Source organism: Diabrotica undecimpunctata, chromosome 2, assembly GCF_040954645.1.
Source record: "Diabrotica undecimpunctata isolate CICGRU chromosome 2, icDiaUnde3, whole genome shotgun sequence".
Taxonomy (NCBI): domain Eukaryota; kingdom Metazoa; phylum Arthropoda; class Insecta; order Coleoptera; family Chrysomelidae; genus Diabrotica; species Diabrotica undecimpunctata.
In genome coordinates, this window is record NC_092804.1 from 19515758 (window position 1) to 19536140 (window position 20383).

Below are 20383 nucleotides of genomic sequence, written 5' to 3' on the forward strand. Positions count from 1 at the left end.
ATGACACTAAACTGATCTCCTCAAAGAAAACAAATTAGGAAGTAACGATTTTAGATTTTAAACCTTGGACTTTTGGAGGAGTTATCCGTGTGGCTAGCCTCCAAATCATGAAAAATTTTAGAGCCTAGAAACCATAACTGGCCCCCATGGGCTATCATTAGTCACAGATTGTGATGATGATGATGTTTTAGACGTTACTAGAATTGACGAGAATCATGATTGGCTTTGTTTGATCAAGGTCGTTTAGATTGCCTCTTGTACGTAAGTTCCAAAACATCTCTACACACAAACTAGCGGTAATCTGCAAGCATAGCTTCATCCAAAGCTCGTGGAACCTTTTTTCGAATATTGAAATGTCCTGATAAAATCTTTCTCCATTTTTGTCATTCACAACTCAGAACTAGAGTTAAAAGTTGAGGTGACAATGAAGATAGTGTCTTTTAAGAGACATGTTACAACGGACTATTCAAATTTGTGCAGTAATATCTTCAATAAATAAAGGTAGTTTATCATTTCTTTTGTTGCGTAAAAATCTACGAATAACTCTTCTTTTTGTTTACACTTCAAAGTTTGCAAATGCAAATTCCTAGCTTATTTTTATTTATTCTTCAAAGTACTGTCAAATGCTGGAGCAGGACTGTGTTAGAGAAGAATCCATTGCTGTATACATAAAGCCCTATCTTCTCCCGTGACAAGATCTAGAATGAAGTCGGTCAGTTCTGCTTGGCACAAACTGCGATCTATACTTTTTTCCCGCAAGATCAGAGACAATTCAACATTTGGAAGATTTGTTTGGTTCTTCCTATTCCTTCATATTTTCTTCTTTAAGATTATCAAGAATGTGGAATAGCTCGAATAGCTGATGAAATATACGAATATTGAACTACGTTCTTTTTTGCAATGACAACTTTTTCTTTTTTTTTTCTTTATCGCCAAACTTGGGAATAGCAAAAAGCCAAATTGACACACTTATACTGACACAAGAAATGTCATTACAGCATAAACTATGTCAAATCTTACATAAACTTTTCACTTAACGAGCCACATCCTGATACTGAACAGTACACCACGCTGTAAATCGGTCCTGACTAATCTAGCCATTATTACTAATTAAAAGAAATCAAACCATTTTGACGTTTCCATAGTTTGTTAAAAGTTAAAATGTTAATGCATTTAGCAGTTAACAGTAAAACCTATGAGTACATTTATTTTATTGATAACAGCAAAAAACACTGCAATAAAATTACGAATCGAACAAATATAGGAATTTGCAACTAAACTTTTTGTTGCGAAAACATTAGGCCGCCAGAGATGGCTCCGATCATATGCTCCAAGTTATGTGAATAATATAAAGAAAAATGTGTGACGAGGATTCTGCTGCATTTACCTATTATCTACTTACTATATTATACATCGTGTCCAATGATAAGTAAGAATTGTATGATCTATTGAGAGAATTTCTCATTCCATTTTATATGACACCTTCTACGCTTTACCACACTGTGCAAATATTTATAAAAAACGAAATAATTCAGAAAAAAACACAGTTTTAATAAAATAAAATATTTATTCCTGTTTGTTCATTATAGCAACCAACAATTTCATATCTACATATGGTATTTGTTCTCCATTTTTTTCCATAAATTTAATATGACCATCCCGTTCGATTTCCTTATGGTAATCCTTTAAGTACTCATCCCTCAGTTCTTCAGGTATCCTTGGTAGCACATTATTGACTGCGGTAAGTACACCTAGAAAATAATATTTTTTTGTAATAGTGTAATATTTGCTATGCTCAGTTAATTGTGAGTGGTGCACTGAGCACTTAAACCGAACAAGATTTCGGTCAGAAAATTTTAAAATGTCGTGGAGAAAACATATACAAGAAACTAAAGCTAATTGTTTAAGCAGAATTAACATAACTAACTTCCTTGCTTAGAACCACTGCGAGGCTAAAGAGGAAGTAACACTTGGAATCTATCAAGCTCTTATCAGATCCAAACTAAATTATGGTAGCAACTTTATACATCAGCCTGCAACTGTCTCCTTAACTCACTTAGTGCCATACTTCTGTATTTATCGTGATGCCTATCAGTCTATATATAATTATTTGAAACTCATCTGATCATATGGAGACGAAGACTTTTTCTGAACGACTTCTCTAAAGGTTCCGCCAACCCTGCTGCAAATCTTGTGATCAGACACAAACAATTGCTGCCGGCAGATAAACGTAGATTGGTATCTCCAATTGACCGTATATTATAAAAGATAAATGTAGATCTAGATTTTTCAAGTGTGATATCCATTTACATCCCTTATATCCCCTTAAACCCACAAGCTGTCTACCTTTAACACCAGTCTATGTCACTGCGACAAGAAGAAAACAACCTACCCTTTTGCTTAGACAAGAATTGAATACAATGATAAATAGAGAGCAATTTGACACAGTCCTATACATCGATGCCAGTAAGGGTAAAAATGATACAAGTTGCGCAGTTACTTCAATTAAAATTTTATGGAATACATAAAGTTCTGGAATCTATATCTGGAAGCAGCAAACGTATAGACCTACTTCCTGTCATCGATACGCGCATTAAGAATCTTACGCTCACAACAGCGAATAGTTAAAGAAAAACATAATCACTGTCACCAACTAGCGACTACAGGTGCCTCAGTCTCCATCATATGGGTTCTTTTCCACGTAGGTGTCACTAGTAGTGAAATAACGGATCAAGCAGTGAAAAATCTTGTTCTAATCTACCAGTCAAAAGGATACAGTTACGTCAAGACCTAACATAATCTTTAAGTATTCATTATTGGAAAAATAGCAAGATCAATGGAATAGAAGCTCATCTAATTTACGCCTTTAATCTTCTTATATTCCTATAGAATAGCATCATATTCATGAAAGAAGAAAAAAAAACTAAATTGCGTAGGAACGACGAAGAAAAAATAAATGAGAAATATCAAAGGAATTTTTTCCAATACGAAATAGAGTGGAGCTGGAGAAAATTACCGGCGTTTGAGGTGAAATTATGTGTGATTCCACGTGCTTTCAATCTTCAACTAACTTATACCGCCGGTATTCTTTGGGTTTTTAAGTGGACTGTATTATTTTAATTGTATATGGTACGTAAAGAATACTAGTAACTTAGAACTAACTTTTATTTCTTAACGTATTATAGGTAACACAACCTAGTGAGTACTATATGTGACAATATACGTGGTTACACAAAATTATTAGTTTCACAATCGCGGAGACAAATTTTCTTGTTGCTAAACACTTGAGAGAGACACGCTCTGAGAATCAAATCACAAATTTTGTTATTAAAGCACCATGTTTCTTCCGCGAGAGTTTGTAACAGACAGCCAAGGGTTTTTCTTGGATTCTTGGGACCGTCGGTCGCCGATGTCCGGAACAGGTCATTTTTAACGGGGTTTAGTAAGTACTGTTAGAGTTTATTGATGGAATGAACAGGGCGTCTTGGCAGACAGGGTGGAGTACAGTTAGGAACAAAGGGAAATATACTATTTTGAAAATTACAGGGTTGTAAACAAAATCAGTTTGCAACCATACTGCCCCCCAGAGAATGTCTACTATCTTGTAGCTTTACTTGTACTATAAGACGGAAGAAGGGCCAAAAACATGCGTTGAAGTCTCATCTGGCGGTAAGGGGATCAGTCTAGTGATAGGGCGAATGAACGTTCCACTTTTCGTGCGAACTTGAACTGCTCGAACGTTGTGGTCTTTTCCTTCATAAACTTTGGTCACCCGAGCTAGTGGCCACTGTAAGGGAGGGTAGTCAAGGTTTTTAACCAAAACTAAATCGCCGACTTTAATATTAGGAGTTACGTGAATCCATTTGGGTCGGTTTTGGAGCCGATTTAGGTAATCCGAGGTCCAACGCTTCCAAAAGAGTTGCTGAACTCGAGTACACTGCTGCCAGCGCTTCAGTCGATTATCCGGAGTGCATGAAATATCTACCTCTGGATAAGATAACAGGGGAGCACCTATTAAGAAGTGTCCTGGAGTAAGAGGCTGTAGGTCTAATGGATCAGTAGACAATGGGAATAGAGGGCGAGAGTTAAGAATGGCCTCTACTTGAGCAAGAATAGTGCAGAATTGTTCAAAGGTATATACAGAGTTACCGGTGATTTTAATCAAAAGTGACTTAGCACTTTTAATTGAGGTTTCCCATAATCCACCCCAGTGTGGGGATCTGGGAGGAATAAATTATATTTAAATTGCAACTTTGTGACTCGCACTGTAACAAAATCACAAAATATCATGAGAAGAGTGATAGCTTAATTGATAATTTACGGTTCTATATTACTTTTAAATACATAATTATAATAATGCATATGCCAATCTAGTTTACGATGAAATAAATAAAGACATGCAGAATAAAACAACTAATTCGTAGCTTTTATTATTCTCGTAGCATCACCTGAAACATACAAAAAACATTCCAGACCGGCATAGCTTTCTCAAATTTATACAATCTAAATTATGTTCCAAATTACTATATTCACTTCTGAGTAAACAATCTGCTTATAATTATATGTGTTTAATGCTATCACTGCACTTTGTTTATTAAGGAAAGAGTTTACCTCGATACACTAGGCTTTCGGGGAGGCCTATGTCTACTTGCGTCTGCTTCCTGCGGCTGCTGTGCACCTTCCAACTCGATTGGGCTTCAATTGTAAAGAGCTAATCATGGAGAATCATCCATCCGGTTCGAAGATAGACCATGGAGAAAATTACCGGCGTTTGAGGTGAAATTATGTGTGATTCCACGTGCTTTCAATCTTCAACTAACTTATACCGCCGGTATTCTTTGGGTTTTTAAGTGGACTGTATTATTTTAATTGTATATGGTACGTAAAGAATACTAGTAACTTAGAACTAACTTTTATTTCTTAACGTATTATAGGTAACACAACCTAGTGAGTACTATATGTGACAATATACGTGGTTACACAAAATTATTAGTTTCACAATCGCGGAGACAAATTTTCTTGTTGCTAAACACTTGAGAGAGACACGCTCTGAGAATCAAATCACAAATTTTGTTATTAAACCACCATGTTTCTTCCGCGAGAGTTTGTAACAGACAGCCAAGGGTTTTTCTTGGATTCTTGGGACCGTCGGTCGCCGATGTCCGGAACAGGTCATTTTTAACGGGGTTTAGTAAGTACTGTTAGAGTTTATTGATGGAATGAACAGGGCGTCTTGGCAGACAGGGTGGAGTACAGTTAGGAACAAAGGGAAATATACTATTTTGAAAATTACAGGGTTGTAAACAAAATCAGTTTGCAACCAGGAGCACTCCTCTGTATTTGGCTATACTGGTTTTATCCACTTTCCATTCCACCGTTGATATAGATGAGTCTACTGGAGATAAAAATAAACCTAAGGTCGTGACTTTTTATATGACCAAAGTTGGGGTCGACTTGGTTGACCAGCTTTGTCAACACAATCCCACACTCACTCATCCCACTCCCAACACAAAACCTGAATTGGAAGTTGATCAGACCTCAAGTAAAACGAAGGTCTCAAAAACGGTCAAAACTGCTGCTTGGTATTGAGGAAGATGAGCAGCCAGCCGAAGTTAGAACCGACTCTCGAGGAAGATGTTATGTTTGTGGTAACCATTTGAAAGAAATGTGTATAAACTGCCATCAAAATGAGGTTATGTGAATGTATTATCGTTTACTTGAAAATAAAGTTTTGTTGTAATAATTTTTTGGTTTTATCTTGATAAATACATTGTGCTGATTATGTTTCCAAACAAAATAAACTTAAAGTCCAAAAAAATGGCAAATAAAAAATGGGTGACATTTGTCTCCGACGCCACTAAATATGTCATTCTTAGTCACGCGACTAACGAAGGGTTAAATAAAAAAAGTATAATTCAACAATAGACGAAAAATATATTTTAGAAAACATTGAAGTACAGTTACATACCGAGACAAATGATAACAAATGATAATGTTAAGTAACAGTCTACGATAATTATTGATAAAACATAATTTACTTCGTTTAAAATAGAGCCATATCTTTTCTCTAATATGATCAATATTGACTAAATAAGGAACATTTTTGCGAAAAAGAGTACACTTTGCCATTCAGCTGATTTCACGACAAACTGCGCCACCGTTTTTATTTAAATATGGGTATACAGTGATGAGTGTCTTACCACCCGGCTTTTTAACGTAAGAGATAGAAAACACAGTTACCTTGTGAAATAAAAAGAGATGAAACTCGTAGAGGTGGGAAATAATCGGTAGAAACCTATAATTTACATTACCACTATCGATAGTCTCACACCTTTAGACGTTAGCTTCGAGCTAAATCACCTCGGTCATAATTATTATGTGTAACGTATGTGTGACGTATTTCCATTTTTTAATTTCGCATAAAGTAAAAACTGATTGACCACAATAAAGCAAAAATGTGAGTAAAATAATTTAATTAATAGTAATTATTTAATCTAAAGTTTTAAATTATTAACCAAGAATAATTTCTACTATGATTTGAGGAGTTTCATACACTCTTGTCACGGAATAATCACAATCCTTCGTGGATTAGTGGTACGAATTCGACACTTCGACATAGACGTCGCAGACGATTAGAGTTCAAAACACACATGTGGTTTTCTTTTTTTTTTTTAATAATTTGAAATTATGCAGAGATCGTTTTACTTTGAATCGCTAAACAGTTATGTCAGTTGTTACTAGTATTAGAAGTGTTTAAAGTTAAACATAAATATCTTATTGAAAAAAAAGTATCGTCGTACTTTCGAAAATAAAGTAAAAATTCTTCAAACATAAAAGAACGTTCTAAATAAATTTACTTCCAAAAATATTTAAATAGGTAGAAATTCTATAAAAATAAAAAAAAATTATTCTAATGAAATGTATTTACAATAAATGTTCGAATAAGCCTCCATTAGCAGCAGAACAATAACCCAATCTATTATAAAAGTTTCGTCTAACATTAGTTAATGTTTCTGGACTAATACCTCTCATGGAATCAGAGATCTTTTCTCTTAATTCTTGGAGAGAATTAGGCCTATCGTCTTCAATTCCATATAGCTTGGACTTGATATATCCCCACATAAAAAAATCACAAGGTGCAAGATCAGGTGATCTTGCAGGCCAAAAAATATCTCCGTGGCCACTAATCAATCGATTAGGAAAAGTCGCACTGAGATATTCACTGACGATGCTAGAATTATATGCGGGACAACCATCGTGTTGAAACCATATGGAATCGAAAGGTATTGGTAAATTACGAAGGGCTGGGACAATTTGATTTTGCAGAAGTTCCAAGTATTTCCGCCCAGTCAACATACCGTTTATAAAAAATTGACCAATGACATGATTCCCTATTATGCCTCCCCAAACATTTACTTTTCGAGGACGCTGGGTACGAGCGACATAAATCTGACGAGGATTTCCTCGAGACCAATACCGAGCATTCATTGAATTGTGACGGCCCTGCAATGAAAACGTACATTCATCGGTGAACAAAACGTTCTCTAAAAAATGTTAATCTTGATGTGACATTTCCATTGCAGTTCGACAAAATTCTAAACGTCTATATTGATCCCCAGGGAATTGTTCGTTGGATTTATGAAGTTTATAGGGACGGTATCCATGTCTTTTCAAAATTTTACCTACTCTAAATCTTGAAATTCCATATTGTTCTCCGAGACGAGATGTTGATTGGGTAGGATTTTGCTCAATACTTGCACAAATCAAAGTGTCCCTTAGTTCCAAATCTGGATTTACCTTCCTTCGTCTACGAACTCCTCTTGGAGCGAACACGGATCCATAAGTAAAAAAATTAAGTATAATAGACTGAATTGTTGATCGTGCTGGAGCCGGCCTATTTGAAAACATATTTACAAATTGTTGTCTAATCATGTTGTCTGATAATCCATTCACATGGCAGACAACAATTTGCACTTTTTCCTCGACCGTTAAAACCATTTTCACGAATTGTTTTTTTAATAAAAAGTTTCTGTTTACCGCGCAAAAACACTTCTCGGTATGTTATTATTTGATGGCTTGATGATTTGATTAGCTGTAAAGCAGGCAGCTGTTCGCGCGCATCCATTACAATGTTGTTGTTTTGAAAATCATTACCTGTACAGAGGAATTGATATTAACACTGAGAATTTAGTGATGGATTTGGCATTAAACAGCCTTAACCGGATTATTTTGCAATCACAACTGAAGACTGTAAAACTGAAATTGAATTTAAATTATTTTGTATTTCTATTTTTTAACATTGGGATAAGAATAAATTGTAAATAATGAGTTTTTCGAAAATTTTTTACCTAATACGTATCATATTTTCTATTATTTTTTGATTGAGTAAAACAAAAATTTTATTCTTGGTGTGAATTGAACCTCAATCTTCTTGTCACTAGACCACGTCTCTAACTATTACACCAATTCCACATACAATAATTGTTTTCGGATAGAACATACCTACTTTTAGTTTAATCAAATATTTCAGTTAAGTTATTTTTATTATTAAATAAACTTAAAGATTTATAATTTAAAATCGCTAATAATTAATGTTTTTTACTATAATATATCTTAATTTATTCAATCATTTATTCTAACATCAGAAATTATTAAAATAAAATATTTTCGAGGTCTCGTATCATAATAGCTTTATCTCGTACTATCTCACAACTTAATCTGTCTTCTATCCTTTCCGCTATTTTGCCGGGTGGTAAGACACTCATCACTGTATACAGTACAGTTTAATCCTGATAATCAACCACTCTCCGACAAATTGATTCGTCCAATCAATCAATATTGGTACTTTTTAAAGTAAACATGATTCGATGGTAATATATTTTTTGCGTTGTATGTAGAGATCTCTGTAAATACCAAATGTGAAAGTAGACGAACAGGAACTCATAAAAAATTCAGTGTCGTTTAACGCACAATAGAAAGGGTTAGGTTAAAAATCGATGTAGGGTCAAGTCCAAAAGAACGGATGTTTTAAGAATGCTAGGTTAAATAATAAAGTTTAGTGTAAGATTTATACCTGCAAAAGACTTAACGAGTATTTTTTTGTTTAAAATTATCACATCAAGAAATGAAAGGGTGTTATACTCGATTTTGGAATGCACGAACGCCTAATTTTTGTGGTAGATTACAGCGGTTTTTGTACAGGACTGTTTAAAAATAAAAAAAAATTAAATATAGATATTGAGTACGTTTACCAGATCTCACCAGCTGACTTTAAGCGGAAAGCGGCTTTGTAGTTGTAACTAAGGAGAGCTGTAAGAGGAAGTGGAGGGCATCGTTTGTATACCTACTTTTTAGCTTCTAATTTAACTTTCAGTAATCGCAGCTAGAATTTTATGCATTGTTTTTTGATACTTCTATCACCGTATTCTGATGTTCTCATGTCCCACAAAGTGGGACGGTGTTCTACCTCTTCAATCAATTTATCAACATCTATTTCTGGCATTTTCAGACAAAAATATTAAAAGAGAAAACAAAAAAAAATCTAACAACTATTAGCAAACCACTTTCAGAAAACCGAGACGTGTGGCACGAGAGATGCAATAAAACGCAACTATTACTAGGCAGGCTGTTTTGAAAAACTAGCCGTGGAGTCGTCCCAACCATCAACCGACTCGGTTTCAAAACCGCCAGGCAGCGCAGCGCGCACTGCTCGGTCTGTCACTACCCATTCACTCAACATAGGCAAACTCCCGATTCGATTTTACTTTCGGTAAATGCTTAGGTTAAAACCGTCATGTGTGTCATGGCACTTAAACAGCTGATTCGTTAGCATTGGCCTATGCTTATTTACTTTTGGTTATTCTTTATGTTTCGTTTTACTCAAAAGTTATGAGTCTAATGGTTTTCATTTAGTTTTTAAATCTTTTTATAACATCGTTCGATTTCGGGGGTAATTATGAATTATCTGTTAGTTGCTTTGCTTTTAACAGAATACATTTGATAAATAATAAAGTTAAAGAAGATGTCTGACAATTTAAGTTCTAGTGATGATATTTTTGAGAACTTGCTGGAACTTACTGAAGTTCCTAAAAACGGATCTTTTGAAACCATTATACTACAAATTATATTTCCAACATTTTCGAGCTAAAACTCACCCATTTCATAGGGCATAATATCTAAAAATTTTAATATAATGTAAAGAAAATAAAGCAGACTGTAAACAAGACAAATCAGATTATAAAAGCTAGGTTATGCACTAAAGTGAAGGTTATTCTAAATTCGTTCTCGGTCCAAATCAATCCTGAAGGTGTATAACACGATGTGCATCCGGAAAAATTATGTGTGGATTAGTTTGCTTTCTGGTTAAGGATAGAATCTGTATGTCCTAGGTATGTAGGAGATGTTTTATCAAATGGCCTTTTCTTACCAACCTCTGAGCAGTTAACAGTACCAATTATACAACATAGTTCTTATTCTATGGCCCATTTTACTCGGTATGCAGCAGTTCTTACAACTGAGTATTTGAATATGAATGTGACTTCGACCTTATTGTTTCTATCTGTGAATGAGATAGAGTGGGCAAGAACAGAGAATATAATTCCGAGGTGTACCTACAGATCAAATTTTTTCGGACAGGTAGGATGTTAATTAGAAGGACCGTAGTGACCTATAAGAGGATCTTCATGTCGTTGGAAAAGTCTTTAGGAAGAATGCGTTTTTCTTAGAAAATGGATTTGGCCTGCTGGTGATCAACCGAAAATTCTGATCTTTTTGGACATCGGGCTAACATTGCTGGATGTACTAACGTGTTAAATATATACTTACTTCGTCTATTCTCCCCATTTTCAAACCATACAGGATAGTCCTTTTCGACATGGAAGGAATATGATTCGAACTCTGCAGCCTCAATATCTTTTTTATACGCTTCTTCTATATTGTCGCTGTAGTAATGAGGAGATAGCATGTGTCCGTATCTTGACCATTTGGGATACTTCAGCAAATGGTGGAAAGCATGATCCATTGGTGTGCGTTCGAACATTGATACAAATGCTTGACCGCCTGGCTTAAGCATATCCTTGATGTTAATAAAACCTTGCCTAAAATAAAAATATAAATTAGTAACGCTTGTATATTAGAAATATGTCAAATCATCATCATAATCTTTAGTCGTTTTGCGTCCACTGCTGAATATAGGCCTCCTGTAAATAATTCCATTCTATCCGATCTTAATTATTTTAACTGCGTCAGTAACACCAGTATTTCTCTCTCCACCATCACACCCCCCACCAACTCGTGTACAAGAGCTCTGAAGGTCTTAAAAAAGCTGCCCGGAAGAGCTTGGACGACATAGAGGACTGGAAAGCCAAGTTACCATTAATATTAAGGAATTATTATCTACGGGATATATACAATGTTGGCGAAAGAGCGCTTTATTACCGAGCCAAGCCTTACAACATATTTGCATTAAAAAAATGAAACATGTGCAGGGAAGAAGGTTGCAAAACAACGTTTGACTATTCTGCTTTGTTCAAATATGGAAGGTTCGAAATAAGAACCATTAGAAACTGGAACAATTAAAAATCCCCGCTGTTTTAAGGTTAGTTATATTAACAAATTATACTCAGAATCGGTGTTTAACAAAAAGGCTTGGACGGCAATAGAAATTTTGACTAGATGGCTGCATAAATTTGACAAATAAAACAAAATATGTAAAAAAGTGCTTCTTTTCCTGGAGACTGCCACGTCACATTCTAAAGTTCCATTAGAAAATTTTAAAATAGCCTTCCTGTCACCTTACACCATTTGACATTACACTTAGTGTTGCCCAAATGCAATAACGAAACGTGACTTGGACAGTCTTAGTCTTGGTCTTGGTCTTCGTATTGCGCTTCCGGTCTTGGTCTTGGTCTTGCAGCAAGAGTCAGCAAGTCTCGCAGTTACCCATTAGCCTATTGCTATTTATTAAACGTTACTTTAACATCGTAACAGAGTAGGTACATTTTAAGTTTGAATTAACATAGCCGTAATAAAGACCAACCAGTGATTTTATTCACTGAGTGTAGAGTTTTAAATTCTTTATAAAGGTCATTAAATTTGCGTAGGCTTTCTGTTTTAATTTGTTTTCCCCATAATGTCATGTCAAAAGTCTGAGCCTTATGTTTTGGGTCTAAAATTAAAGAGATACAATAAATCCAGTTGCTCTTCTTATAATGTTTAAGCATTTTGTCTAAAGCTGCTTGAAAACCCAGAATGAGCCTTTTATAAACTTTAGATAGATTAGGTTTCTTATCTAATTTTTTTACGATGGATTGAATTTTATTGGGAAATAGATTGAGACAATGACTTAGAGGTAATGTAACATATTTTTCTTTACCAATTTTCGTTGACAAAAGTTTAAAGTTTATTAGAAACTTATGTATTTTTTTGAGTATTCGCCATTCACTAGCTGTGATTTGAAAATCAATCAGTTCGGAGACAGATGTGCGCAATATGTGTCAAGTGTTCTTTTAATAAATATTTTGATTCGCTATGTATGTTTATGGTAATGTTCGTAATGCGCTTAAGTCCAATTTTCCAAATTTTTGTTTTTTGCTTCTCGTATAGTCTCTAAGCATAAATCCGAATTACTATACTCCCTAAAACGAGACTCAGTCCTTACTGCAAGTCGCAAGAGTCTCGCAGTCTTAGTTTTACTCTTTCTCAAATCTTGCACGGTTAATCTTGGTCTTAGTCTTGCTAAAATTAGGCGGTCTTAGTCTTGCGAAAACGCAAGAACAAAACCAAGACTGCAATAGCAAGACCGATTTTGGCAACACTAATTACACCCTTAGATCAAGGAATAATTTAAAATTTTAAATTGATTTACTGAAATCAATCTGAAATGAAATTTTCATTAAAAGACTAGCCTTTATAGACAGTGGATGTGATTTAGAGAATTGCGAAAAATAAATTTATCTAATGCATTTATCTGGATTACAGCTGGTTGGAAAAAGTATCTCCTGCTAAACTTAAGAAATGTTATTGAAGAAGATCTACATTTGGATGAAGGGGACCATATACCCCTGGCCCATCTCTTCCCTACAGTTCGTAACGAAGTTTTAGATTTGGATAAATTTGCTTCCATTGACAATGATAAATCTACAGAGAGCCCCCTAACTTCAGTATTACGGACATCGTTGAAGAACTGTGCGATAACAATGAAAAAGAAAATTCTGACAATAGTGATATGGACGAATGTAAAACTCCAATATCCAATTTATCTAATATGAGCAAAATGTGTACAAAATCGAGGGACATAGAAAATTATTTATTGTAATGATGAAATTGTTATGGATGTGTCTTGAATTTTACCTTAATGTAAAGTAAAAATGTTTTAAAAAAATTCACAGGGAAAATAACATTCCCGTGGTTGGCTGTACACCATCAGTCGCAAAAGTGTTATTTAAAAATCGTTTATAAAAGGTATATAATTAAAATGACCTTTTCGGGCTACATCAGAACTTGCTGGTACTAAAAAGTCCATCATCAGTGCATTTACTAGGTGCACATGAGTCAAGCCAGCCACTAAATATTTGGGTAAAATCTTAAAAAGGTACCTTGGGTACCAATTAAGAGGCAACAACCTGGAGGTACCAACATGTGGGTAATAATGCACCGTTGCTCATTAAATTACTCGGAGGGGTCGTGGGTCTATATCAAGGGCAGTGTGCAGTAAGTAACTCGAGAGGTTTCGGAAATTTGCAAACCAAACAACAACAAAAATGACAAAAAAAATGTTGGGCGCCACCTACCTGCGTAGGAATTTGTTGGTAAGAGCCGAAAAGGTACGATTATCCAAACTATTGTGAAATTAGCTAGGAGTTACTTGAATTACTGGTATTATTTAAATATATAACTATATACGGTATAAAAAAAGACAATCGTAGATCAGGTGATTGAAAAACTTGGAAAAATATTGATAATAATCATTTATTTTTCGCAAAAAAAAAGAAATATATAAAAAATAGGTCAGTTCTAAGTTGAACACTGAATGCGCACTGGAATTCACTGGTAACTATTCACAACGCAACAACGCACAACGTCGTAAACATGGAAATCATATTGACATAAACATAAAATGGATATACAGTCGTGATATAGACAAGGAATCATAAAACATAATCATAAACATAAAATCTTTGGTACTGAGTAGAACCGGCATCATAACATGTCTACTGGTGCATCAGTCGGGAATCCCCGTAGTGCATCTACTTTTTATCCCAAATTACAAAAACTAAAAAAACTTAAACAGAAAGAAAAATGTCGTCAGTACGTAAGTTTTATGTCGTATGCTAAAATAAAATCTTAATATGAATAATAAAGATAATATAATAAAAATAAAGATAATATTTAACAAAAACAAATTTATTATAGATTTATTTCCTGTCATATTAAAACCTGAATGCTGAGCTCAACAGATCTTTAAAATATTTATTTATTATTTATACTTAATTATCTAAAAAAATTCATACAAGAATTATTTTATAGCTACAGAGCTCAGAATATAATAGCTACAGAAAAGTTCCTCAATGACTTGATCTTTGTCGCATGGATAGAAGTAATAAAGAAAGCTTTTACCTTGGAGAGAAGAAAGGCCCTGGAGTACTAACAATTCCTACGACCTATCATCCAGTAAGACAATATACAATCAGAAGTCGCTTGAAGTAAACCCTAGCATGGTTCATAAAAGAAACAGCTGAAATTAGTAACCTTGAACCAACCAAAGGTTTCTGGCTTGAAAATTTCACAATACCAGTTTCCTATTGCATCATACCTACAATTGCAGTTCCCATAGAAATAGCTGAGCTGTGCAGTAAAACTTTACAAACTCAAAGCAGCCGTTAGCTACCGTGGGAATGCCAAATCATTACTTTTAGCGATACTATAAATAGAGGATCATTAGCATTTTAGGACACTCGTCAAAACCTCGTCAAGCTCGATACAACGTAGTTATTGTTATTTCATTTTTGTACCTTGTCAGTTTAACTTATAAAAAATAATTGTAATAAAACTTTTTTAACAGTGTTTTTTAAAAAGTCAAAGAAGAAATAAGTGATATAACATCTCCAATATTATACACACAAACTAACACAACTCGTGAACTATTCGTCATCACTCAATAAATCTTATAACGAATCACCTCTATCATTCGGTACGGCACATTAATGATTTATTTTCCAATAATCGGCACGGATGGCCAAAATAAAGTCGGAATTTCCTATTTTTGTTTCACCGCCATGTTGTGTGCTTCACCAGCTGTTGGAAAAATCATCACTCTTCCGGAAACATGTCATCGTGCTTCTTTCTGTCAACTCAACGTCGTCATCAGGTGGCAAATATACTTATTACTAGGTATGCAACCAGTTTAACAATTTTCACAATGTAATTATTTTCTATCTTAGGTCGGGGCTGAAAATTGCTACAATAGTGTTATTGATTTGGTGTGATGTTAAAGTTTTTAACTGATTCTCTGCATGGCAATGTAACACTTCCAATTTGGGGGCTGATGACCCTGAGACGATGTCTCTGTATGGGCTCTAGATGGCAACTTGGCAATTCAGTTACCAGTTACTACTTAACCGAGTTTCCATCTAGAGCTCATACAGAAACCCCAAAATTGGGAGTCTTACGTTGCCATGCAGGGAATTTGTTACAGACTTTAACATCACACCAAATTATTAACAAAAATGTAATAAACAACAAATTTTGTACCGTTTTAAGGGTTTTTATCAAAATATTGAGTGGCTTGATTCATGTACACCTGGTAAATGCACTGGCGATGGACTTTTTAGTCCAAAAACATTCTGTTGTGATGTAGCCCGAAAGGGTCTTTGTAATTATATATCTTTTATAAAGGATTTTTAAATAAAACTTTAAAAAAGCTTGTTTTATGTTTTGTATTGGTATACTAAAATACTTTAAGTAGTTTTCCGTTTATGTATAGAGTTATATTTGCTTTAATTAATAAAATAAACAAAGTTCCAAATATCTTTTATATATTTGTGAACTGCAAAATCTGACAGTAGTGGCCACCTTTATGTAACGGCCAATATTTCTTTAATTTTAGTGGGAGCTATTGACAGGTTTTACTGTATATCTTTTAATTTTGAACCTGCAAAAAAAATTAAAAGATCTTACCTTGGATTTGGCACCATGTGCATCACAAATATCCCAAAAATATGATCAAACTTGTTTTTGAGTTCGTCTTGAAGTCTTACCGTAGCAATATCGTGTTGTATGATCTTACTTCTGGGTATATTTAGATTTTTTTTCATATGTTCTACCATATTAGGTGATATGTCAGTGATAACATACTCTTTGTAATCCTTTGGTAATTCTGGTAGCACTGAGTTGACTGAAGTATTTCCATCTGCCGCACCAAACTCGAGAATCGTTTCATTCTTTTTCCATTTTAGTAGATGACCGTATTTCTCAAACTTTCGTTTTGTTAATATTTGAGTAACGCAATTTCCCTTTATCCATAAATCTGGAATCATTTTTGTGGGAGAAAAATGTCTAACTAACCGATGTTGAAAGCTGTGAACTATTGGTACACAAGGGAAAACAACTAAATTGCTATCTTTTAAATAAATATATGTTTTTTGTATTGAAGGTAGTTTATTTTTAAGATGTTTAACTTATCTATTAAGGTATACTTAACTTATATTTTTATCAGACATCTAAACGCAAATTACACTGCTCTACAAAAAAATTATTTAAATATTTCTCTTACGTCATGACTCAAATCTTACTAATTTTGGGATCTGATGATAAGTAAATATGACGTATTTTATTTAAACATAAAAACAACAAAAGACAAAGCCAAATATTTTGTATATGCTAAATTAATAGAGGTAATCGCTATAAGAGAGAATTGAGTTCCGCTAGAATGCTGATCTAGTGGAAACGCCACGGGATCTTTGGGTGTTGACTGGAAATCAACCGTCCGTAGTTCCATCAGAGTGTAGATCTGATTGCGAGGGTAAAAAGATTACTTACTTGGGAACGAAAATCACAGAAAATAACGATTATACATACTGCAGAAATAAAAGTCAGAATTGAAAAAGCACGTGCCAACTTCGTGAAAATAAAAAAGATTTTATGCAGCAAAGATCTGAGATTGGCCCTCAGAATAAGGCTAATTAAATGCTATGTACACAGTGTACACTATGCAGCGGAATCATGGACATTAAAATGGAATACAATAAATCGACATAACGCGTTTGAAATGTGGACATTTAGAAGATTGTTAAGGATTCCAAGGGTAGATAGACTCACGAATACAGAAGTGTTAAGGAGAATAGGCAAAGAGAGGGAAATGGAAAATACAATAAAAGAAAGGAAATTGCAATATCTGGGACATGTGATAAGAGGCGAAAGATGCAATATCTTAAGACTCATAATTCAAGGAAAAGTAGAGAGTAGGAGAAGCGTAGGAAGAAGACGAGTTTCCTGGTTGAAGAACCTGAGAGAGTGGTTTGGTTGCAGCTCAAAGCAATTGTTCAGAGCAGCTACCTCGAAGGTCAGAATAGCCATGAAGATTGCCAACCTTCGTCGCGGAGATGACACTTAAAGAAGAACTAGATCTGAAAACAGCTCCACTGGCCATAAGGTATTGACTGAAGGCCAACGGCTTCTGCTAGAGTCTTGATCTAGTATCTTCGATACCCGCTCTAGGACTATTGATCTGAGGCAGACCTATTCTTTTCCGTGGCTAAGTGTTGACTAGTGACTTTCTACTCCTCGCCGAGCATTGATCGATCCGTTCTATCTCTGTTCTTTTGTCCCATTATTCCTTTCTTCTCTGCGTGTGTATTAACATACCGTAATTGTCGTTTCAATTTTACGGTATTAATTAATGGTATTTTATTTTTCGCAGGTAGTTAACAGTGTGTCGCTGAGAAGAGATATCGCCGTAGGATTGGCGTTTGAATACTATTATCTTGAATATAATGTTATTGTGTTATTTATTTGTTCCAAATATATTTTTATTTTAATTAAAGCTGAGTTTTACTGAATCTGCTGTCTAAAAGATGCTTTGTCCAAAAACGACAGACAATATATACTCAGTAGTATAGATACGTACATCGTGGATATTCCGCCTGGACATCGGAAACCGAATCCGAAAAAAAAATATATAAACTGAATGAGACCCGAATAGAACCCGCATATTATCAGATTAGTTAATAATTGCGACAATCGTTTGCCTAATCACAAAAACACTGGTCTGGTGAATAATATAAAACGAATGAGACCAGAATAGACACCAAACCAGACCTGGGAACGGCAGGTCAGATAAGAATTGCGACAGCCGTTTGCCGAATAACGAAAAATACTAGTCTGGCTATGTTAAAAGGGCACACAGAAATTGAAATATTGGCCAAATTGTCTTAAAATTTAAATAAGGCCAATAAAAGAGATGCCGAAAGCTCGGCGTAATATTAACCGTCGCGGTTCAACCCGGAAGACTCTTAAGTTTAATATTAATTAGATTCCCCATGTCTCTATTAACATCTTTATCAACGTCTGTTATACCTTGCATTTATAGAAGGTTCAGATTAAAGCAGAAATCTGAATTGTGTTTCGAAACTATTTTACGGATTTAATATTAGATGTCGCTATTGCGTCCGTTTCGAAGCCATTTTATCGTTGCTTCCCAAAGACAGAAAAGATCTATTTTTCACGTTGAGAACGCCTATGAATAACTGTTCTGATGAGCTTTATTAAAGCGAAATACGTATAAACAGATACATAGACGATTTGTACGTGAAATGGAATCTTTACTGTCTTTTTCATTTAATATTAATTCTTGTAATAGTATTAACCGCGGAAATCTTTCGTAATATATATATATATATATATATATATATATATATATATATATATATATATATATATATATATATACCTATAATTATCTCGATTTTATTATTTCTTAATATTGTTTCTTGTCTCTTTCTGTGTCTATCTGTCATTTTTTCACTTTTTTATGAACATTAAAGGTGTCGCATCTGTCCTGAAGTTGTTCAATTTCTAGACATTTGGTTGACATTTAGTTTTCTTTAGCTTCTTTGCACTTTTCTAATGATTTTATTGACTCGTTTATATTCTATTGGGTTTGTTTTATGTTTTAGTCTTAAGTCCATGAGGTCCATGATCTCTTGCATTATCCATTCTTGTTTTCTGTTTTTGTTTTTGGTGAACCCGATGTCGTCCTCTTGTATCTTTGTTATTTTCATTTTTAGAGCAGTTCATGTTACTTCAACGTGTGTCTGTACCAAGTTCTCTAGCATTCTCTATTTCTTTCTCAACCTTGGTACTTATTTCACTTTTCTTTTCAGGGTTCTTCAGTTGTGAGATGTCTATTTTTCTTGACACATTTTCTCTTTTAACTTAAAGACACCTTTTTAATCTAAAATCCATTATAACTGAATTGTGATCGCTAGTAATGTCAGCTCCAGGATATGTTTTAGTAGATTTTATGTACTTCTTGAAGTTGTTATCGAGCAAAATGAAGTCAGTTTGATTTCTAATAATTTTATCTTTTCTGTCTGCAGGTGATTTCCAAGTGTATAGCCTTCTAGGATGTTATTTGAAGAAGGTGTTTGTTACCAACAGGTTGTTCTCTACGCAGAATTGTACCAGTCTATCTCCCCTATGTTTGAGGTACCAAGATGGTATGCTCCTATATTGTCTCCTTCCGCACGACCAATTTTGGCGTTAAAGTCACTCATAATCATCGTTATCTCGCCTTTTTTTGTCAGTCGCAATATTTCATCTATATTTACCTGAACTGAATAATATTTACGTTTCTATGAGTTGTTCTTAAATTCAACATTGCTACTCTAATTATGGTTTAATCCCTTATAAACATATTTTCCTAAAAGTTGTTCTGAAGCTTAGTAAGTTAACAGGTTGGTTGCCTTTGATGCTTATAAGAGTCACTGTGTATTCTGCTCGGGTGCCTCCGTCGCTTATAAGCGTTAGTATATGTATTTATATATTTATTTACGTTTCTTAGTCGGAACCGCAGTTGTGTTGCATCTTTCTTAGTAGGCACTCAAGGAAGCATATTTATTACTCATAAATACACGTGGTTCAAGTTTTTCAAATATTTTTATTGTTTTATATCATGCAAAATGAGAACGATGAGGCTGCTCCTTCCACACTTAAAAGGAGTCGTTATCAGTTGGAAAATAGTGATGAGTTTAGGGATTTTGAATTGGAGGAGGAATTTGATCGCGAATGGACAGAAACGGACTCGGAGATTGAGAATGAAAGAGGAGAAAATGACAGCTCAGCCTGTACGTTCTCTCAGAAAATTACTATAACGTGCCTTCGACGA

General features: G+C 34.5%; 2 protein-coding genes across 2 annotated transcripts in view; one reads left to right on the forward strand and one right to left on the reverse strand.

Annotated features, from left to right (window-relative positions):
- Nucleotides 1-20383, forward strand: part of oaf (BRICHOS-like domain-containing protein out at first) — a 788141-nt gene that overhangs the window by 92933 nt on the left and 674825 nt on the right. The gene's annotated exons all lie outside the window — the stretch shown is intronic.
- LOC140433221 (juvenile hormone acid O-methyltransferase-like) lies at nt 1554-16636 on the reverse strand. The gene is made up of 3 exons (XM_072521261.1): nt 16177-16636; nt 10825-11096; nt 1554-1751 (listed from the first exon to the last, which is right to left on the reverse strand). Exons 1-3 carry the CDS (start codon nt 16533-16535, stop codon nt 1567-1569), a joined length of 816 nt encoding a protein of 271 aa, XP_072377362.1. The 5' UTR covers nt 16536-16636; the 3' UTR covers nt 1554-1566.